At 37.9% G+C, this 24,190-nt stretch overlaps 1 protein-coding gene across 5 annotated transcripts in view; it reads right to left on the reverse strand.

Annotated features, from left to right (window-relative positions):
* The window catches only part of Pan3 (poly(A) specific ribonuclease subunit PAN3), a 103,534-nt gene that overhangs the window by 46,028 nt on the left and 33,316 nt on the right, over positions 1–24,190 (reverse strand). For 4 of the 5 annotated variants that reach the window (XM_057763965.1, XM_057763964.1, XM_057763968.1 and 1 more), the window contains one exon: positions 13,027–13,174. In XM_057763965.1, the coding sequence (XP_057619948.1) occupies positions 13,027–13,174 (148 nt within the window). Of the gene's footprint in view, positions 1–13,026; positions 13,175–24,190 lie in introns of those variants that run through there. The other variant, XM_057763969.1, reaches the window with a different exon arrangement.

The following is a 24,190-nucleotide window of genomic DNA, read 5'->3' on the forward strand; positions in this document are numbered from 1 at the left end:
TGGCATGGAGGTCAGAGGACAACTTGCAACAGTTAACTCTTTACTTCCCTAGATAGTAAAGAATTGACTGATAGCAGGGAATCTCACGTCCATCAGGCTTGGCGGAAGGCTACCCACATCAAGGCACCATGCCAACAGCAGAACAGTGATAAGCACAGCAGAGCTTGGGAAGGAAACCGTGTTCAAACACAAAAGACAGCAGGTTCAAGCACAGAAAGCCCACATGAGGTAGACTTGAAGAGAGCAAGCTTACTTTTCCAGGGGAAAAAAAATGATCTTAAGTGGCTCCTTTCTGAACATTACTGGTGGATACTGGACCAGGGGCAGCTCTGCAGCCTTTAGTCACATCTTCACCCTCTTCAGGAAGTACACACTAGGCACCGTGGCTAGAACTCTCACATTTAGACAGCAGAGAAATTCTAAATTCTTCTTTCACAGCTTCACACACACAATGTTCATTTCTACTCTAGGTCTGTATCAATCCCATGGCCTGTTTATTCATTGAGAATTCTGACAGTTTCTCACTGGAATCTTGTGATCATAACTAAGTATATTACGTATTACTTGAGCACATTGATTATTCACACTGATAGGCATCTTTTAAGTGAAAGATGCACAGGTATATATGTATAGAAGGATATGCTGGACAAAGATTTGATGAGACACAGCAAGACGGAGGGACATTTTATCTCAACATTCAGAAAGGTGGAATGATGTGGAACGTCCTTCTGTATATGTGTTGCTTTTATTGGTTGATGAGTAAAGCTGTTTCAGCCAATGGCTAACAGAGAAAAGCTGGGAGGAAAGTCCAAACAAAGATAGAGTGAGAGAGAAGGTGGAGTCAAAGAGACATCATGTAGTCACTGAAGGAGAAAGATACCAGTAAGTCACAGCTTTGTAACGATACACAGATTAGTAGAAATAGGTTAATAAGAAGTAAGAGGTAGCTAGGAATATGCCTGAGCTATTGGCCAAACAGTGTTGTAATTAATATATTTCTTTGTGATTATTCAGGTCAGGGCAGCCAAAAAACTAAACCATAGTTTCCATTCACAGGTACCCAATGGGGGACTATTTAACATTTCCTGTGGAAGAACCTTCCATTGATATCTTTTAGCAGGCTGAGAATTGTTATAAGTATGCGCTGTGAAGGCAATTTTTTTTGTCTTTTTCTTGTATAGTGAAGAAATAATCTTTTAAATCAATAACTATGAGAGGCCATTCTTTAGGTGACAGAGAAGGCAAGGAATGGCTGAATCACATCATTAACAGCTCTTAGATCTATTACCATTCTCCATTTTCCAGATTTCTTTTTAACAACAAATACAGGAGAATTCAAAGGGCTGGTTGATTATTCAATATCCTGAGCATCTAGTTGCTCCTGTACCAACTGTCCTAAAGCCTGCAGTTTCTCTATTGCTAAATAAAGAAAGCAAGTCATGACAGAAAGTAAATTTGGTACAAGACTTTAGACTTACCAAGATAAGTTAGGTAATGGAGTATTTTTTCTGTATTTGTCAAATGCAATTAACTAGACATTGTTGATATATTATTGCCTGTATATATTGTATATAGTCATTGTACTTATTGTATAGTTATTCTTATATTAATTATACCCTTTTTATTTTAGACCAAAAAAGGGAACTGTAGTGATAATTTATTCATATTTTAATAAATAAAGCTTGCCTGAAGATCAGAGAGTAAGACAGTCATACTGGTCAACCATACAGACCAGGTAATGGTGGCACACAACTTTAATTCCAGTAGCTACACTAGTTTGCCACAGAAAACAGGCGGTGTGGTGCATGCCTTTAATCCCAGCACTAGAGAGGAATATAAGGCGAGATGAGACAGGTCTCAACATTTGTCTCACTCTGAGGATTCCTGGAGTCAGGATCACTGCTTCTGTATGAGGTAGAGGTAAGAGCCAATGGCTGGCTGCTTTGTTTTTCTGATCTTCAGGTTGAATCCCAATATCTGTCTTTGGGTTATTAATATTTGTGCTACAAACAAGAACCAGTTTAGCATTTTTGTTACTTATAATTTTTATAAAATTATAGAAATTATATATTCACATTTTTAAAAACTTCATAATAATCACACCCAAGCCCCGTTAGCAAGAACATATTAGGTCAATGTAGTACCCTTCTCTATTAATTATAAAAAGGAACATAAATTACATAGGGGCAAGGGAAAGAAGCCCTACCTCCCTCAGTGTATCAAGACTAAAGATTCCCACAGCAACCAATGCTATGCTAAAGTCCTGGTTTTTGATCAGGACTGACCACAGAACTTCCTGAAAGCCTTTTTAAAGTGGACATGAAGAAATGAGAGGAAAAGAAATAAGGTGCTAAGTGAGAAAGTTGATTTTTTTTTTTAAGGTTCGATTTTTTGAGACAGTTCATATCTGTGAACTTTTACTCTGAGTAGCTTTTACTCTTTCTGAAACTAATGACTTTGGGGAAAATTGCTCAGCCTGTGATGTCCCAGTCTGCTCGTCCTTATAATGAATAGCTTAGCCCTGAAGCCTTCTGTCCCTGACCTCATGACAGTGTGGCAGATGGGGGTGAGGCAGACACTTGACAATTACATTGGAAAGCAGTGTTGTCAACAAACAATATCCATCCACCATCTGATACTAAAAGGATACACTAGAGTGGGCCCCAGTCAAAAATGTACTAGTTTTTGTTTGCCATTACGAACAGTGCTTTACTCACTACTTAGCTGACCTGGAAATCACAAACCCACCCCAGCTTTCTGAAGGCTGAGATTACAGGCATGTGCCACCATACCCAGAAAGAAGAAATATACATTAAAAACAAACAAAACAAAACAAAAAACCTAGGGAAATGTTGGCATACTGCTCCTTGATAAACTGCTCAAAGATTAAAGTAAAGCCACATTAACTTTCCTAAAGTTTAAATTAGGCTTTTCTAGCACTAATGGTTCAAAGCAGCAAAAAAGATAGTTTTCTTTAGTTTTCTTTTTGTTTCTTTCTTTCTTTTTTGATTTTTCAAGATAGGGCTTCTCTGTAGCTTTGGGCCTGTTCTGGAACTAGCTCTGTAGAGCAGGCTGGCCTCGAACTCACAGAGATACACCTACCTCTGCCTCTCAAGTGCTGGGATTAAAGGCATGCACCACCACCACCCAGCCGATAGTTTTCTTAAAAAGTAAAATAAAATAAAATAAGCTTTTTACAGAAAACTGCTCCCAGTATAATATTCTCTCATAAATACAAAATCATTTTCAGTAGTTATGAGAAGCAAAAACCCCCAACCTAACTTTAACTTTTTAAACTTTTCAACATTTAAAATATTGGGGAAGTGTTGATTATTTATTTTAATAATTCATTTTATTCAACATCATAAAACCTAAATTTTCACTGAATAAATCATATTTCAAGATGCAAAGTGTTCTCTTTTATGTGTGGTAGTCCGGTAGGACATATGTATATGGTGAATGTGCCCATGCACAAGCACATGGAACTAGATCTGAAAACTGCTGTTTTCCACAGTTGTTCTCCACTGTGTATTTTGAGACAGGACTCTCACTGAACTTGGAACTCAGCAGCTGGCTAGACCAACTGGGCAGCAAGCCCTGGGGATCACCCTGCCCCTGCCTCCCAGAGCTAGAGTCACACAGGCAAGCTGGCTATGCAAACTCAGGTGCTCACACTGTACCAGAGTCCAGACATTGCATATGTTCTTCCATAGAAACAAAGACAGAAAACAGTTCTCACAAAGGAGAGGTTGGGTAGAAAGAAAATGTCTTCTTAGAAGACCATGAAAGCCAATTTTCACCTTTACCTTGATTTTAAAACATCCTGAGGTGGCTATTCATTTCCCTCAAGAGAAAGATAAAAAGTTCAAAATATGAGCCAGGTGTGGTCACGCATGCTTTTAAATCTAGCACAGGGAAAAAGGCTGGTGGATCTCTGTGAATTCAAGGCCATCCTGGTCTACAAAGCAGGTCCCAGGACAACTAGTGCTGTTATACAGAAAAACCCTGTTTTAAAAAACCCAAAAAGTTCAAAATACAAAATCTACAATGTAAAAAACAATGCCTACCACCACAGAATATTTCTCATCCACAGGAGAAAAAAAATTATACTCCCAAGAATGAAGGTATTACAGGAACAATGAATGCACTTGAGAAAACTCCCTCAAACTTATAGTCTCCAGAAGAGATAAAATGTGTAACTTTTATCTGGAGACACGGCTTGTTTGGTGCTAACCTGAACTGTTAGGATTATCCTAAGTATTGGACTTAAAGCATGCATCACCAAACTCAGTGCAGAACCAACTGTTAAACGTCAAGTGAGGAGTAAGACTAACTCAATGGTAAAGCATTTCATCCGGCAGAATGTAGGCCCTAGGTTCACTGCTTTGAGTGGTGGGGACAAACAAGCAGGTGATGGTGGGTAGTGTACAAAGTACCTAATAAGAGTTTAAAACTAGAATAAAAGCACACATGAAATAACAGGAGCGTAAATACCAAAGACACAAAATTCTACCCTTGAACAGCATTTTAGTTCAAATGGAGACAGATTTTGTCATTATGAAAGGCTTGTGAGGAAGGGGTGGGTGGAGCCCGGGTGCACAAGTAGAGGTCAGAGGATAACTGTGGCAGTTGTGCTCTTTCCACCATGTCGGCCCCAGGTATCAAATTAAGGTGTTGTTCAGCTTGTCCACAAGCACCATTGCTAATAGCCATCTTGCCAGCCCTGAAATAATATTTACAAAATGTGGTAAAATAATTTTATATTAAGGCACTCAAAATCTAGATTCACGGTAGAATACTGGATCTAAGACTTTCTGGGGTTTGTGGTATCTGATTAAACTCTTATTTTGCAATCCTTTAATAGCCAGCCAAATGAATAGTTTTCAATCAATAAACCAAGAACTAAAAACCATGAAATGAGACAATGAAGATAAACTTTATTTAGATGCTGCATGTGATGACATATGCTTAAATATCAGCACTTGGGGAAGGGTACATTTCTAAGTCTCAGGCCAGCCTGGGCAATATATAGCAAGATCCCTGTGGCTTTGGGAGAACCTGGGAAAGAGAAGAGATGGGTGGTTTGGATGGGAACGGCTCCCATAGACTCATGTGTTTGAATGCTTGGTCCATGGGAAATAGAACAATTAGGAGGTGTGGCCTTGTTGGAGGAAGTATGCCACTCTGGGCGTGGACCAATTAGGAGGTGTGGCCTTGTTGGAGGAAGTATGCCACTCTGGGCGTGGACTTTGATTGAGGTCTCATATATGCTCAAGATACTACCCAGTGTGGCAGTTCACTTCCTGTTGTCTGCAGATCAAGATGTAGAACTCTGAGCTCCTTCTCTAGTACCATGCTTGCCTGCATGCTGCCATATTACTGCCATGACAATGGACTATACCTCTGAAATTGTAAGCCAGCCCCAATGAAATGTTTTCCTTTATAAGAGCTGCCATGGTCATGGTGTTTCTTAATAGAAACCCTGACTAAGACATGGTGTCTTTCACAGTTGGGAGCAAATACAAACAAAAACAATAAAATGTTTCAAACTGATTAGTACAACTATTTATTTCTCTTCGTTATATTATATAAAAAGTGACATTTGTTTCCACACACTTCCTCAAAGCTTTGTTAACTTTTCCTAAAAAGTAAAAAAACTTTCATAGAAGGCATGGGAATCTGACCAAAATAAATGCAGTTTAATCTACATCTGGTTTTCTTGTCATTAACTAGAGGATTTTTAAAATGGGTACATACAATTGTAGTTCACGGTGAATTTGCATCTACGGTAGGAGATAGATGAATATATATTAATATTAGAAACACCCATTTATCAATTCATAAAATGATTAAAAAACCTAAAGCTGCCTACAACAGTGTCCACTCAATACAAACTGAATAACGTTATTATCGGTCATGTATTTTTCAGTATTACAAGGTGGAGATTCCTTTCTACATACAGTCATCTTCCCTTTATAAATATCAGAATTTCTAGAGCTGTCATTAATTTAACCTTCATCCTCAGAATGTTGGCATATAAAGCACAGAAAATAAATCCCTAAAATTATGAATAACTCATCCACCTTACTCACTGGCCTATGATGGTTAACTTTCTTTAGTCTCTAATGTTTGAAAAGAACAGAAAAGTGACCTGTGTGTCCACGAACTTGACCAAAGACCTGAGATGACAAGATCTTCTGTACTGTAGTCTCTTCACTGGTAGTCACCTGTTAATCCACAGCATTTAGATCACTTCAGCCAAGCACCAGAACAGTGTGGAGTGCTTGCTTCAGCATCAGATTTAGCCCTAGATCACATGATGAAGGTGGGCACACCCCACACAGCATGACACACGTAATAAAGCAGACTCATAAAGACAAAGATGGGTGTGCCATGTTTTCTCTCACAGGCACAATCTAGATTTTAAAGTAGAAAGGTGGCAACTGAGGGAAAGGACAGAGACCAGGTAGAAACAGTAATGAATTTAATCCATTATTTTGTGTGCTAATATGAAAAAAAATAAGTGCATAAAAAGGGGCACATGAGAGGTGCTGGCTACTAAATTAATTTGGGGGATCAAAAGAACCATCTTTTTCTTTCTCTGTTCACTTAAAGATACTTAGACCAGTTACTGTAGCTGCTTAGATACCATCTTATAAGCAAAAAAGGGAGAGGAATGGGTTAAAAAAACTAAACTATAGACTTAAAATATGTAAATAATGCCTCAAAGTTGAGCTAATACCTTGCATCTAAAGAAGAGAGAACTATAACACAACTATTTAAAGCAGAGTAGATCCTGCCCATGGGGAAATGCTATGGAAGAACCTTCCAGACTTCCCATCATGCTTTCCTTCCTTTGTGGCTTCTGGCTGACTAGTGAGATGCTGAGAAGAGATATGAACAATAGCCCTCAACTATAACCAAGAAATGCACTTCTGTTCTATGTAGCCTCTGCATCTGGGGATCTGTTTCTGCAGTTTAATCCACACTACTGCACTCCATGAAGCAATGATGGAGCAGTTAGGAACTAAAAGTATCATTGCCACTCCATTCATCTACATAGCTGTCTCCAGAGCACACCAAAGCACTGCCCCACCCCCAATAAGTGACTACTCCTAGCTACTAGTTACAGAACTATTACTCCAACTGTAGGGGAGGGAATCTCATTTCAGCAATGTTAGTATATAAGAGATTCAGGACCAAATAACTCAGAACTAAATTCTCAGCCCACACCAAGAGCTGTTCTTAGGCTTCCTCATTGAATGTTTATTTGTACTAGGGACAAGAAAGGGCTAAGTCTGTAAATCTTCTTTTTCACTAAGACCCTTTGCATGTGCCCTATCCTCTAACCTCTATGCACATCTAAAAGACAAAGCAACAAAAATGACCTTGATAATCAAGCTAAGATTCAAATGATAATCGAACAGAGAGGGTTGCAACCATTCAGACTATCCCTCCAGAATGAGGACTGCTCCCAACTACACGAGTAATCACAGCAGAGTGAATGTACTCACCACACTCCCTCTTCACTGTGGCCTAAATGCACTAGAAATAGTCAACTAAAAAGTTACTGTAGCTCTAAACCCATTTGATATTAATCGGGGAGGAGGAACGGTTTCTAGCTCTCCACACTAACCTAAGACTCACGAGTATTCTGGGCATTTGCTAATATATGTTCTCTGTCTCTTAGCTCAGTCAGAACCAGTACAATGCACTAATGTAGCTCAGACTCTCTTGCACTGGTTATGATTTTTACTTACACAAAGTATGTCGAGGAAACTCACAGGCCATTAAAACCCTTTTTAAATCCAATTCAAGAATCATAACACTATTTGTGCTATTCATCTTCAGTCTTTACTTCTGTAATTGTTTTCTGCTCCCTAAAGGTCGCTGAACAATGACATTTCAGATTTTAAAGCTGTCTTCAAACAGAAACCAAGCAGTATATGGAAAATCATAAGACTACTTTAGAAGAACTGTCCATGTTTCAAATGCATCAAGTCACATTCAATATCAACAGTACAATCTTATCCAAGAACTGTAGGAACCTTTGCTACAGATATAGGTCACTGAGTCTGCCACCTATCCTCGAAGGAGCCTACTTCTTCCCACCCAGCCCCTCCCCTCAGTTCAGGGACAAGGGAGCCAACATAATGCAATTAATTCATGCAATAAACCCACAACTGGAACTCTCAAGTCTAACGGGCAAATTAACCAGGGATTCCACAGCTATAGAGTCTTAATCAACTATTAGCTATTACAGCCTTACCTGACATGTCTCCAAGCCAGCTGCTGCAGCCACATCCCCCTCTGCGCCAAAAACGTCTTGCCTCAGTTTCCTGAAATTCCCAAGTGGGACAGGGAATACAGCCAGATGGCATCCTCAACCTGGGTATAGTCTAGAGTTCCACTGCCAGCAACCTTCCCCGGGTACGACAGTTTGTGTCTGCACATGCACACATGCAGCAGACCCTTCTCCGACAAGCTCAACATTAAAGGGCAACAAAATGCTCCTCTGCTCAAAGACGCTGAAGGCCCTGATCTTAACAGTAAAATAATTGTTAACTTTTTAAATTTGTTATTTTAATAAAGTAATCCTCAAACTAGAGAACCCAAGATTTAAATGATTATAAATTATGAATATACCTGAAAAACAAAGTAGTTACAAAAAGATGGGCACATGCAACTTTAAAATAATACAAGTACTTTAAAGCTGCTTATAGGAATGGTCAGTACCTCACCACATAGACTTTTAGTTCTGACACTGTTAAAACTTCCTTGAGGTTCATTTTTGTGTGACTTATTTAATTATATAATTGAACTTTAATTCTTAAAAGTTCGTCAAGGCTATTTATTGAGTCATTAAATAAAATTCACTGTATTCAAGAAATATGCACCAATTAAATTATTTCCCAATACAAAATGAGGTTTTAATAAGAAAGCATTATTAAGAATTGCAAATACTTAAATTTTAATCACGAATTATTTCTACTAATAGAAATATATAAACAATTCAGAGAAATCAAATCAGACTAAAATGTCATAATTAAATTGTGATAGAATTACTTAAGAATCTCACAGAATTCATTTTAGGGTAGACTTGGAAAATAATAAGGAAATGTGTTTAGAGTTCTATCCTACTCATCATAATCATGTTTAATAACTCATAAATCTGCCGGGCGGTGGTGGCGCACGCCTTTAATCCCAGCACTTGGGAGGCAGAGGCAGGCGGATCTTTGTGAGTTCGAGACCAGCCTGGTCTACAAGAGCTAGTTCCAGGACAGGCTCCAAAACCACAGAGAAACCCTGTCTCAAAAAAAAAAAAAAAAAAAAAAAAAAAAACCAAAAAAAAAAAAAAAAAAAACCAAAAAAAAAAATAACTCATAAATCTTTTTTGACTTGCAATATTACATCATTCATAAACACAAGGCAATTACAGTGTTAGCCTCTGAGCTTTTGTGTTCTGACTGATTCATGCAGCTTAAGATAGATGATTTTAAGTATGAGTTTGGATATTGTGTAACATCAGATGCCTGCTGGTCATTTTCAGCTGCACATTTCTTTAGCTAGATATTGGTATAATAATATAGTTAGGGACTGGAGAGATGGCTCAGTGGTTAAGAGCATTGCCTGCTCTTCCAAAGATCCTGAGTTCAATTCCCAGCAACCACATGGTGGCTCATAACCATCTGTAATGAAGTCTGGTGCCCTCTTTTGGCCTGCAGATATACACACAGACAGAATATTGTATACATAATAAATATCTTTTTTAAAAAAAATAAAATAAAAAATAATTTAGTCAGTCAGATATAGCTGTTGATTTCATTTTACAAGATTGCTCTTTTCTGTACAATTTATAGGAGGTATTTTTTTAACCTATTCATTTTGATAATTTAATTATTTTTCTTGGTTTGCCCTCTTACATTTCTGATTTATAACAAATCAGTTTTATGGATATATGCATACAAGAACTAATTTAAAAAGTGTAATTAAAACTATGTGGAAAACATTAAGAGCAACTGACAAAGATTGAGTTAATAGCAGTGGATGAGGGACAGCCAAGCACAATACAGTTCAACATAACTGATCATTTCTATTTTCTTCCAGCCCACTGACATGTGAGCTGAGCTTAAACAAAGACTTCACTTGTCAGAAATAACCCTGTAAACAAGCACTATGAAAACTTATTTCCGTCCACTCGGATTCCAGTATTAGATTGCTAAACAAGCCAAATGTGCAACAATTAAGAGGAATTAAATCTCTACCCTTCCTCAACTCTGACAGAAAACATCAAAGACCTAATGAACCACAGAATTTATTTTTAGCAAAGGACTTTCAAGAAATTTCAAACTATTTAAAATCATAAGGACGTTTGTAAAGCCCACATTTAAAAAATGTTTCAACACTGATAAATAAGAATGATGAATCAATTCATGTCCCCATCTCTTCTCCTTTGTATCTCTCCCACACTTTCCCTAAGACAAGAGTAACAACATCAAGATTAGTAGTTCAGCTCATCATTTGGCACCACCACTTCCAGGACTATGCGAAAACAACTGGTCACTTCCTCAAAAAACTGGCTATTTATTTCCTTCGGCTTATAGGAGGAGCAGAGAAAATGTGTAGCTGAGTGACAGAGCATCTACCTAGGACATGAGGCCTTGGGTTTAACCCCAGTAATGTAAAAACAAGCAAACAAAAAACCTAAAATAAAATTAGCAATAAGTAAGAACCATTAATAGTGCTTAGCATAGTAATTATTCTCCTTCTTATATCAAGCATATAAAATTTACAATAAGATATACTGTCTGGTCAATAATTTACAATAAGATACAATGACTGGTCAATCTGAAAACATAAAAAGAGGGATATTTGAAAATGCTAAAGACGCTCTATGGCCTTTTCTTATTTATATGTTAATAATCATCTTTTCAAACTCAAGAATTCTCTCATTAACAGAACAAGAAGTGTCCAGTCCCTGAGTCACAACTGCACACATCATACCACATGAGAATAAAGAACACTACCCCAGAAAGGTATGATTTTCTATTACTCTCTCTCTTTTAAACATGCTCTGGCTTAATTTAATAGCTAATTTAAAGTATGTCAATATAATAGCTAATTAAAGTATGTCAATCCTTACCTTATTATAAAACCAAAACACTATTGGGAAAAATTGTGATTTTAAAAAAAGTCAACAAAAATAGTTTTCATGATTAAATTATTTTTGAGGCACAGAAGCACTAAACTATTATTTCACAACTTGGCACATTCAAAATTTCATTCCTAAAAAATCAGTTCAGGAAAATCTTTGCAAAGACAAAGTCATTAGAAAAATCTCTAGACCATGCTGTGTATAAGTATTCTTATATACTGTGCTTCTGAGAAAGGTGTAAACTAATGATCTTAATTTCTGAAAGGCTATAAACCTGTTAATAAAATCAGCATACAAAGAAAAACACCTACTTACAAATAAAAAATATAAATATAATTGCAGGGGTTCGAAAAGGCATTGAAGCCCAAGCTAATTTCCATTCCTTAAATTCGTAAACCACACTAGGACACTTAGAACTGTGGCTCATGGTCACAGGTTCAATGTAAGAATACAACTAAGACTACAGACACTAGGTTATAACCTAAAGGAGACTTCCCCAAACATTGTAATTTATGGGAAAAATAATGGAAGGCAATGAAGGGTTATAAAAATGGTGTTCAGGAAAAAAAGGACAATTCAGTTTTTACTTTCTCCTCTCAAGAGTTAAGTCACTAATACATGGTAGAAGAAGGAAAGTGTTTCATCGCCCCAGTACTTAGACAACTGTCATCTGAACAAACATTCCTGGCGCAATAGCTGTTAAAGATCAAGACTTTAATAGGATACAGACCTACTTCCAATAGTGCCAAAGGATGGTTACTTTGTCATTAATAGGAAGAAGAGTAATCATTCTAATGTTAGTTATGCAGGAGAAAAAGCATTTTCTCAGTTAAATTAATTAAGCTAAAATTAATTAACCCTAGAGGTACAGGTCCAACCTTTGGACATTGCAACAAGATATCATCTACAAAGTTCACGCTTGAGAACTGCTAATCAGGTTACAAAGGAAAAAGAATCATAATGCTTTAACTAAGTGTGAGATTTTGTGTGGGGCTGTGCCTTGGACACGCCTGCACCATGCTACTCAAATATGGGACCTCTAAAACAGCTCCTACAAGTTAGCAGTTACTAGAGTTTCAAAACCACAAAGTTGTTATGGATGTTTCTAAACTAAATGCTTGAAAATTTAAATTCCCTATAATATTAAAAAAAGGCTTTTGTGGGGGGGGCAGAGTACTGCACCTGTAGCCATGTGTGAAGCCTGCATTCCTTAAAATGACAAACTCTCAAGTAGTCTTATCAACTATGTGCACACAATATTACTTCTGATACATATAAGGCATTGGCTAAGCAAACCCATGTTTTGTGATTGGCATATGTGGCTCATTACTGTTGATTCTTTACATACACAAAGCAGCAATTTATAAAGCTATGCAGAAGTACAGACATGTTAGATATGTAAACTATGCTTTTGTATTTAAAAAAAAAAATGAATCCACCTCATGGGGAAAAACTCCTAATAGTAGATTGCATATATGCATTTTTATACTACCAGACATTCAGTTCTGACATTGTTTTCCAGAGCTGAAAATGTTTACTTACTTACTAACTAAAAAACAAACAGAAAAGACCCACATGAGAAGGCATGGGAAGAAACCAAATGGAAGGACAGAAGTGGCAAGGGAGTGGGCAAGAGTGGGGAAAGCAAGAGAGGAGGGGGGCAGAGCTAAATCTCCCTGGTAACACAAGTATGTTATTCCAGCTCTAAGTGACTCCAGGCTGAGAGGCTAAGACAGATGCTCTTTGTCGCAGAGTGAATCATTCAAGTATACAATTTCACTTCTAATAAATAAAAACAACACAAACAAACAAAAAGCCACAATGCTTACAGATGTGATACCTGAAACTCACTGGAGAGTTACTCAACTTACCTGGTGCTAATCCAGCAGAAGCAGGACTTCCCATGGATGGGTGAGAGAGAACTTGAGAGAAGGCAGACATATTTGACTGGGACACGTTACTCAGCCTGGAGGTTGATCCTCCTTTAGGTATAAACTCGCTTGCAGTAGGATTTGGTGTCTATTTGAAAACCAAATATAGGAAGTTAACACACTTTAGGCCTCCAAAGGACATTTGACTCTACTAGGTCTTACTCTTTAGTGTTCCATTCACTAAACTCTTCTACTAAAAGGATTTAAGTCTTTTAGTTTCCATATTTTAGTATAATATAAATAACTTTCTTAGTGGAAATCAGATAATCAAATCCAAGGTAAACTTTTTCATGTGAAGACTTTTAGCCTTGTAAAATGTGAAATGTGCATGCATCACTTCTAAACCATCCTTACACGTTTTTGAGTGCTGGGGGTTGAGGGTACCTCAAAACTGAGCAACAACTTTCAAACTTATATCTTTAAACCTCTTTCCAGGATAAAGGCCAAAACTGCTTTTCTTTCTAAATTAATCACTTCCTTTATTGTAAGGCTAAACATTTCCCCTCTATGATGCTATGCACTGAAATAAAAGAAGTGAAGAAACACATAAGGCAAACATAAGAAGGGATAATAAAAAAAATGTAAGGTCCCCACTGTGCACCATCACAATGGCTCGTAGCACTTGCCACGCAAGATTACGTGAATTATCTTTTCACAGTGGCACTCCCACATAACTCCTACATATTCAAACTGGATGTCACTTTTGGCTTTAAGAACTACTAAAGTATTACATATATTAAGTTCATAAAGCTTGTTTCTGTCCACTTGCAATTCTAACAGAAGGCAGAAAATAAAAAGATGAACTAATTATTATAAAGCCTAACACAGCTTCCTTATTTGATATGAATGACATTTTAAACTACCAAGTTAAGAGTTCAAATACTATATTAGAAAGGGAAAAGGCCACAGGCTAAACAAATTACAAGTTTTAAAATAACATTACTGATAATTAGTCAACTACACTTAAAGTGCTAAAGTACAGAAGAAACAGCAAAAACTGGCTTACTATGAACACCCTGGGAGTACACAGTGAAGTGCTTTCTATGCCTCATCTAAGATACAAAACTGAAAGAATAGCTAATATCCCATTTTCATGTAGAACAGTGGCTTTCAGTCTTCCTAATGTTATAACCCTTTAGTGCAGTTGCTCACATTGTGGTGACCCCCGACCATAAAACTAATATAAATATTATATATATTAGATATGTATCACAGCAAAAAAAAAAAAACAGTGACTAAGACAAAAATAAAAAATATTCCTCTCTTGTAGTTCCTCCAAGTAAGTTTTCCTTAACAGACCTATATTCACTCTGTTTTAGAAAGAGATAAAGTAACAAAGAACTCTCAGTAGAGATTTGGCAATAAGGATTATGATACACAACAATGTGCAGCTCCAAAAACTACGTGGACTGCTGCATTTCTAACTAAACAGCAGATGCATGATAATGATAAACAGAAGTAAAACAAAATAAAATAAACAAAACATAGGCACTGTTAAACTGCTGTATCTTTAAAGCGGCTTGCTCGTGCGTAAGAAGAGAAGGGGCAGGGCTGGAGAAATGGCTCAGCGGTTAAGGGCACTGGCTGCTCTTCCAGAGGTCTGAGAGTTCAATTCTTATCAACCACATGATGGCTCACAACCACTCGTAATGAAATCTGGTGCCCTCTACTGGCCTGCAGGCATACACGCAGGTAGAACACTGTATACATAATTAAATCTTAGAGAGAGACAGACAGACAGACAGACAGACAGACAGACAGACAGACAGACAGACAGAGACAGAGACAGAGAAGGGGCAGAGAAAGAAAGTAATACAAGTAGGTATATAAAAGCACCTAAGGACACTCACTAAAATGTCAGCAAAGACATTGTCTCTAGGCTGTGAGAAGACTGGAAGCACTTCTCTCACATCTGAGTATTTTCAAAAAGCATAAATACCTTCGAAAAGTTTTAAAAGGCAGTTTAAGATTACAAATCACAAAGTCACTCATACCATTCTATTTTACTTTCATGTCTTCACTAACAATCCAAACCAAGTAAGAACAGTTAAAATGAGACCAGCTGCACCACTGTCATGCAAGGAAAAATGTCATACCAAAGAGAAGACATCTGACCGTCGTTCTTACTATAAGCCTCATGGCCGTCACAGAGCAGGCCATCTAGCTCACTGCCATAGGAATTCTCAATACTAAGTCATCCAGAAAACTAGTACCCCAAACATTCAAGAGAAGAATGTTCCACACAGGTACAATTCCCTCTACAGCAACTATTTGTTCCTTCTATCCACAAGGACTAACAGTTAATCCTATCTCTTACACTCCACAATAAGATTTTTTTTTCAGGTGCACCCCCCTCCCCAGGGTTTCTCTGTAGCTTCAGAGCCTGTCCTGGAACTAGCTCTTATAGCCTGCCTCTGCCTCCCAAGTGCTGGGATTAAAGGCATGTGCCACTACCACCTGGTGTAGAAGCATTCTTGACAACCAAGAATTCAGCCATATGTAACCCAAAATATACTAAGATTTTCAATTTTTTCCACAATGATATTTTGTCATAAAACTGTACCAAAATATATAAAGCTCTACATTTCAGGACTCATGGAACAAAAATATACCTACCTAACTCACTTATCAGGATTCAGTCACTGAACGGTACATAAGTACATTCAATGGTACATTTTGGGCACTGTGGCTGGCACTTGGGGCACAGACATAGGTATTGTGCTCCACAAGCTCACAGGAAAAAAATTCACAGATAAAGACATTCCAAATGGAGCTCTACACTCCCAAGAACTCAGAACATCCATGAACCTAAAACAGCACAAGTACCTACACTGTACTAGCTAAATTTGGCCTATATGGCTGTGATATATAACTAATGGGTATAATACAGTAAGTTCTAGGAATAAACAGGTATCTAATGCTACAAAGTTAAGCCATGAGATCATAAGTGTGACTTGAATAACAAAGGACAAATTGGACAAGTTAAACCAAGACGGACAAAGGGTCAATGTCCTAAAAGGAGGCTCAAAGGCAGGAAAGCCTGAGGGGCATTGTAGTGGCATTTCAACCGTATTTTAATAAATAAAGACTGCTTGAAGACCTGAGAGTAAGGCAGTCCCACTGGTCAGCCTTACAAAACAGGATATGGTAACGCACACCTTTAATCCCAGTAGTCACACTAGTTGCCATAGAAACCAGGCAGTGCAAGCCTTTAATCACGGTAGTGCACACCTTTAATCTCAGCCCTAGAGACGATTACAAAATGGAAGAAAACAGCTCTCAATACACTGTCTCATTCTGAGATACTAGGAGGCAGATGGCCATTTCAGATTAAGGTCGAGGTAAGAGCCAGTGGCTAGCGGTTTTGCTTTTTCAGATCTTCAGATTGAACCCCAATTTTTGTCCCTGAATTTTTATAATCCTGCTTCAGGGCATGGTCTTCCAAGTAATTCAGTAGGCTTCAGTTGTAAGCAAGAGCTTGGGCAGGAGAACTAGGGTGCTTTTTTTTTTTTTTTAATAGAATCTGAACTTTTCTTCCTAATAATAAAACAGATAGCAAACATGATAGGAGATCAGATAACAAGGGAAAAATTTGAGAGGTTAAGACCAAGAGCAGGAAATATGGTATATACTATCAGTAACAGTAAAATGAAGACAATTTAGAAGGATATGACAGATAAGGCAGGAGGGACTAGAGGGGATCACAGAGCAGATCAGTCTGGACAATGACTAATAACTGTAACTAATAACTCTACTAACAGCCAAGCTGGATGGAACACACAGAGTTATTGGTAAGTGTGTACAACTGTGTTGAGAGTGGAAATGTGGGGGAGAATATATGAAGGTTTTTTTTAAAAAAAAAAAATATATATATATATATATATATATATTTAGCTTGATGCTCAGGGCCATATAGATAAACAGCTAACAATATAATCAATATAATACAGTGACTACAGAAGATTAAAAGGAAGTATTTGGGAATCAAATATGACTAGAGAGCAGGTCAAGTAAGAAGGTGTATGAGATCGGCAAAGGGTTATGTGAAGCACCAAGAGCAACAAGTGGGGCAAGATAAAAAAATATGTGCAGCCTTAGAGGAAAACTTAATGGTGCAGCCAAGTCATGTGCTTGTACAAGAAAGGCAGCAATTACATTACATACATTTTTATTTATTTCTGCCCTGTTTATTGCTTTTTTCACTGTCAATCTACGTAACAGCAATTAGCAGTGACTGTGCCAAAGACTCAGCCAACAGACACAGCATGTTACACACGCCCTCTCCTGCAGTGAACACTACTGACAGTTCTACTTCCCTTAGTCTGCTCTTCATTTGTATTTGAAGGCCCTTGCCCTTTCCTTTTGCCCTGGTTTCAAAGCCCTCCCACCAATTCTGCCACAAATTCTTCTTTCTGCCTCAGAGCTGCATCAAAGAGTAGAACCAGACTAAAAGAAAGATGCATTTTAAACACAGCAAAGCCAGGAGTAGAGCCACCTAAGTAAGTCCTTTGCAACCAAAGCCCCAGAAACCAGACATGGAACTACAGGATTTGGTGCTTGCCCTACTGGGTTGTTGGTCCAGTTTTCCCTTGCTGTGCCCTAATTCCTTCCTTTTGAAATGGGAATGCTATTCTATGCCATTACATGATGGAAACATAAATGAAAGATTTACTAACAGGATTAAAGACAGATTCTAGGGTACACAGTACAAGGAGAGAACACAAACGATTCCAACAACGGGTCAGAAAACCTACTTCACAGATATATAGGTTATTATTTAACAGGAAACAGCAAGTTGGGTAGTGTTCAGGAAAACGAAATGAGAGAGGTGAAGTCAGGGTGTTGAGGGGGATGGAAGGAGAAAACAGCACGTTCACTTTAAGGTCACTGCTGTTCTATAATTCTCAAAAAACCCAAGGAATCCCATTATTTAATATAAGCAAAAATCTTATGCTTATTAACTCCATCTTATTCTATCAAATCTAAAATTTTCCCATTCCTGGACCCTACAGACTAAAAACCTGAAGTAGCACTAAAACCTAGGGAGTAATTAAAAACCAAAGTCTATTTAATGAGTTTACAAAACTTCTGTAAGCTCTTTAAAAAAGCACCAGTTAGCCGGGCGGTGGTGGTACACGCCTTTAATCCCAGCACTCGGGAGGCAGAGGCAGGCGGATCTATGTGAGTTCGAGGCCAGCCTGGTCTACAAGAGCTAGTTTCAGGACAGGAACCAAAAGCTAGGGAGAAACCCTGTCTCAGAAAAAAAAAAAAAGAAAAGAAAAAGAAAAAAAAAAAAGCACCAGTTAGAGAGAAAGCTAGACTCCATAGAAAGACTGATCCACAAGACCTTAATATGAGCCTTCCTACTAACTACTTCTAAAGAGGGTAGATGACACCAAGGAGATCCTGTCAAGGAGATAGTGCGATCCAGTGGGTCCTCTCACTACCCAACAGTCCTCGTGCACTCATTTACTAGGTGAGTTACAGTCACACCAAAGCTTATAATTTACGGTTCATCAACTCTATTATAGAACTTGTGAGGTAAAGTGAACATCATTTTAATATATCATTGCTTTTATACAGATTTTAATCTTTACAACCACAAAAATGTTGTTGAATCGTTTATCTCCTTAATTCTGTTATTTAAGCAGCACCAGATTCTTACAAGATGAAACACGTTAAGGCAACCTTTTCCAAAACCGGTTTTTAAAGGATACTTTAAAAACCAACTTTCGAAAATATTCAAGTCAGCATTAAGACGGCAACACACTAAAAACAAAGCAGGGCTTCTGCTGTATTCTAAACAAATTGTGATGCTATACACACATAATCAAAACTACAAAAAGCATCCCAAATAAATGGAAACAAAGACCAAGCTTAAGAGACAGGTGAGCATTCAAAGAATGAACAATTAATATTTACTATATGTTTAGAAACTAGAATGCTCACAATTCTAGGGCAAATGATATAATATTTCAACAAATCCTTAGTCAGAAAAGGAATGGGTGGAATCAGTTATCAAAGTAAACCTGCACAAAGGTGAACTAGGTGCTGCTGACAAGACAGTACAATCAACTCTTTCGGTTGGTGTTGGCCTGAGATACTAGAATAACATAGGAATATAGAAATGCTTTGCCATTAAAATAGTTGAAAACTAATTAAGACTATTAACAGGCTCACAATATTGAATATATAAAGTACATCAGAACATTAACCTCTCAATTTTATTGTAAAAAGGAAGAACTCTAAAATTCCAGAAGAAATCACCACTGTTCTTCTGAAACATGTTGATACTAAAAGTAACAAACAAGCCTCCCCACAAAGCCCATGACTCATTTTATTAAATATAAAATGTCAGGAGCTGGGAACACAGGCCACACAGGTCAGTGAGTAAAGTCCTTGTTGAACAAGTATGAGGACCTGAGTTCAGATCCCCAGCACGCAAATTTATTACTAGCCACCCCACCCACCGAAGAAAGCCAGGTGTGTAGCACATACTTAATAATGACAAGGCTCAGAGGTAGAGAGAGATAGCAGGATCCCAGGGTCCCACTGACCAGTTTTTCTAGCCAACTGTCTCAATAAATAAATAAATAAAATAAAACACAGGAAGGCTGGAGAAATGGCACAATGATTAAGTACACTAGTTCCTCTTGCAGAGAACCTGGATTCAGTTCCCAGCATCTACATAGCTGCTCATCACCAAACAAAACTCCAGTCCCAGGGGATCTAATGCCTTTTTCTGGCTTCCAGACAGCAAGCTACAAGTGGCACACATCCATACATGCAAGCAAACACTCATACAAATAAAATAAATCTTTTAAAATAAAGCAGATAGGGATGTAGGAAGAGACCAATGTTAACTCCTGACCTCCACTAGCACAAACATTGGCATGTGTACTCATACATGGACAGGTAGGTGGGTGTGCATGCATCTCTCTCTCTCACACACACACACACTTTTAGAATAATTTCTACAAAATTACATATACTATTCAGCAAAAGAAGATTAAAGTAGTATTTACAAATGGACAAATTATTCTAAACTAAAAACAAAACAAAACAAAAATAAAGTTTCAGATAGTTCACTGTCCAGTGTCAAAGGACAAGTAGATTTTTAAAAAAATCTAAAACCAGACTTCTTCTTCCAGATGCTTTGACAGTGCTCACAGAGAAGGCAGCATCAGCACCATCTCCTGAGAGAAAAGAAGAAATGTTTTCAGGCTCCATTAACAATGATACAGGGTAATAGAAGCAGAGACCCAGTACCATGCTTCAGAGTGTGTGTTATATGAACAACCTCTCTCCCAAGAAAAGCAAGAGCCCATCCAAGTAATGTACATTGTATGTTGACAGATGAGAAAGATGACCCAGGAAGGACAGGCTCCAACACAACGTTTAGACACTTATGTGAAAGGTATAAAGTAGGTCAGAAACCATGAAAAAGAAAAACAGGAGGAGTACTGCATGCAAAAAAAAAAAAAAAAAAAAAAAAAACCCAGGGATTAAAAACAGTGTGGTAATGAATTCAGGATTAAGAAGATGAATAAATGAAAATTGAGATTTTCTAAAATAGCTTTCCATTTGTTAAATGGAGAGAACATGACTTCTACATCTAAAACAATAGCAATGTACACTGTCTGGTTTTTTTCATCCTTCAGTTAATGGACAGGTAAATCTTAGTAGTTCTCATCCCATAAGAAGGGATACAATCTGCTTGCTACTAGAAGGCAAACATATTTAGTTTTGTCAGATGTAGTGGCAGTGGTACACACTTACAATCCCCCACCTATGTTGTGTATCCATCTCTTCAATGTTCAACCTGAAACAGGTTCAGGTTAGGGACAGCAAAAGGATGAGCAGAAAAAGAGGATTACAGAATACAAGACTTTTAGTTTAAGAATAAGAAAGGATCCGGACATAGTGGAGCACATTTTTAATCCCAGCACTTGGAAGGCAGAGGCAGTGGATCTCTGAGAGTTTGAGGCCAGCCTGATCTACATAATCAGTTTTAGGATAGACAGGAAACATAAGAGAGATTTTGCCTCCTTCCTCAAAAAAAAAAACAAAAAAAAAAAACAAAAAACAAACCCACAACATTAGATAAATGACAGATGGATGGACAGACAGATGGATAGGGTAAGAAAAGATATTTCTCAAAGCTGTCATTCCCTAAGCGTGGTCAACAAAATACATGTCAGATAGCACGAAGAAAAGTTGAAAAGAAACTGAAGATGATGAGAATTACAGGACTTACATGAGTAGTCCAAACCCGTAGTAACTGCTCACAAATAAGTAAATGTACTGACCCCTTCTTCAAGCAAGGGCAGCTATTTAGGGTGGCAAACTCAATTCTCACACGAGAACTTGGAAAGGGAAATGTGTAAAAGAAAGCTTTGCACTGATTTATAACGAACTAGAGAACAAACACTTAAGTACAGTAAACAAGAAACACAATGAGGCAGAAAAGGAAAAAAAGCACAAAAACTGAACTGCTTTGCACTTCCTTAAGACACGATAGCATATTGTGTATCCTGTACCTCCTGCATCATTTGTTGGAAAGATCTAACTCAAAGACAGAGTTGTGTCCTAGCTAGGAATGTACCAGTTATTCTAGAGTAATGGTTCTCAACCTTCCTAACACTGTGGGTCTTTTCTACAGTTTGATAACCCCAACAATAAAATTATTTCGTTGTTACTTCGTAACTGTGATCTTGCTGTTGTAATAATAATGTAAACATGTGACATGCGATGGTCTTAGGCAATTTCTGCAAAACGGTCCTCTGCCCCCCACCTCACGCCAGCCCAGGTTAAGAACCACTGTTCTAGAGCCTTTTCTCATACAGACAAAACCTGATAAACCTGAACATATGGAGAAAAGCAAAAGACAACTTCAAAGCAGCGAAAGCGTTCAGGATCCGTGGTTAGGTATCTGGGTGTCATCCTCAACTGGCCAATGATGATAATGAGGAAGCAAATGGTGCTTACTAACAGAGAGGTGATGAGGAGGCTGATGATCCCAACAACTTAAAGTAATGAGATGCAGTAAAGAGTAGTAAGTCTTGAAAGATTCAGCACCAGAGACTTCAAATAAAGATGAGAAAAATCTAAGCAAAGGTTCTATGGATACGACTGAAAATGAAAGCAGCAGCATGCACAGGAAGGATAAGAGATGAACAAGAACATGGAGGCACCAACAAAGTTCTCTATGGAAATGTAAGTGGAGAAGACCTAAATAAGCAAAAGAAATAAATACACTTAATTTAGAAGAATGGCACAAAACAAGCTGGTGAAAAGTATGAGTCAAAATCTACTAAATAGGACATTGTTTGCCATGCTGGCTCTGGAAAGAGTGGTTCCCTTCTTAATAGGAGTAGTCTTGTCTCCTATGTCTTCTCTTCTGATTATAGCTACATCTCGTACTGCACTCAGATGAAATCACCACAAATTTAAAATGATCACTACACGAAGACAAAGAAAAGACTCATCTCAAGTAAAAAGTATAACCGCTTTTCCAGCTCTTGATCTTCATTGGGCATGTGTTATTAGTAAGAACACCATAAATTTATATTTATAATATCCTTCACTTAGACTGGAGAGATGGCTCAAGGGCTAAGAACACACTGGCGGCTCTTCCAGAAAACCTAGATTCTGTTTCCAGTATCCACACAACGGCTCTCAACCTTCTGTAATCCAGTTTCAGGATCTTCAAATGCCCCCTTCAGGCCTCCATGGGCACTGCAAGCACACAGTATACATACACACATGCAGGCAAAATGCATTTTTTTTAAAAAATGAAGGGATTAGAAAGATGGCTCGTGGGTTAAAAACATTTGTTTCTATTAAGAAATACACAGGTTTAGTTCCCAGCACCCACATGAGGGCTTAAAATCATCTATACTCTGAGATATATAGCTCCAAAGGTACCAGATACACATACAAATATGTAAATATAGACATAGTGAATGTAGACTCAGAAGATAAAGAGATGTGCTGCAAAAAAACAACAAAACCAAAAACTCTTCTGGACAAAACATGGTTTACTGTACTTAATGAATTCAATGTAGTTATGGTTACCTACACAAGAATAGACCAGTTAACATTTCATCAAAAATGAGGAAAGGGTTCACAAGTCCCCACTCCTAAGGAACAATTGACAGCTAACAATTGCTAGGTGAGGGAGTGTCATTTTCTTCAGTGATATAGCCACTGAGAAGTAGAGATATATCAGTAAGTGACCCCTCATCCACGTTCACGCAAGCAATCCCAATTAAATTCAATGACTCACAACAGAAAAAGAGAGAGAAATAGGAAGGAGAGTTACTGGGAAGGAGGGATTCAATGAGAGGAAATAAGACACAGTAACAGGAGTAAAAATGACTTTAAAATGCACTATATGCATGCATGAAACTATCAAAGAATAAATTAAAATTAATTAAATTAAAAAACAAAGCCTCAAAACAGATGTTATTGCTAATTTTTGAACTGGTTTTCATTTGGCTTTAGAAGTGGGGGGGGGCGGCACAAAGTGTTAAATCAAGATCAAGAAATCAATGAAAAGAAATGTTTAAAGTCTCAGAAAGAGCTGAGTGGTGGTGGTATACTCCTTTAATCCCAGCATTCAGGAGGCAGAGGCAGGTGGATTTCTGTGAGTTCAAGGCCAGCCTGGTCTACAGAACTAGTTCCAAGATAGCCATGACTATACAGAGAACCCTGACTCAGAGAAGTTTCAGAAAGAAAAGTAGTTGATGTCACTTCAATAAATCACAAGAAAAAGTTCTGGCTACTTACTTATTTTTGGTTTTCCAAGACAGGGTTTCTCTGTAGCTTTGGAGCCTGTCCAAGCCTATCCTGAAACTAGCTCTTGTAGGTCAGGATGGCCTCAAACTCAGAGAACCACCTGCCTCGGCCTCCCAAGTGCTGGGACTAAATAAAGGCATGCACCACCACTGCAGGGCAAGATCTGGCTTAAATGTTACAGACTATGACTAAACTGTAGCCATCTCAAGTATATTCCCTAGGCATTGCCATTCTAAAAATGAAGGCTTCTGACAGAAGTTCAGTTACATGGTTAGATAAACCAATTATACTTCTAATGTAGGTA

This window comes from Chionomys nivalis, chromosome 3 (assembly GCF_950005125.1).
Source record: "Chionomys nivalis chromosome 3, mChiNiv1.1, whole genome shotgun sequence".
Classification (NCBI taxonomy): Eukaryota; Metazoa; Chordata; class Mammalia; order Rodentia; family Cricetidae; genus Chionomys; species Chionomys nivalis.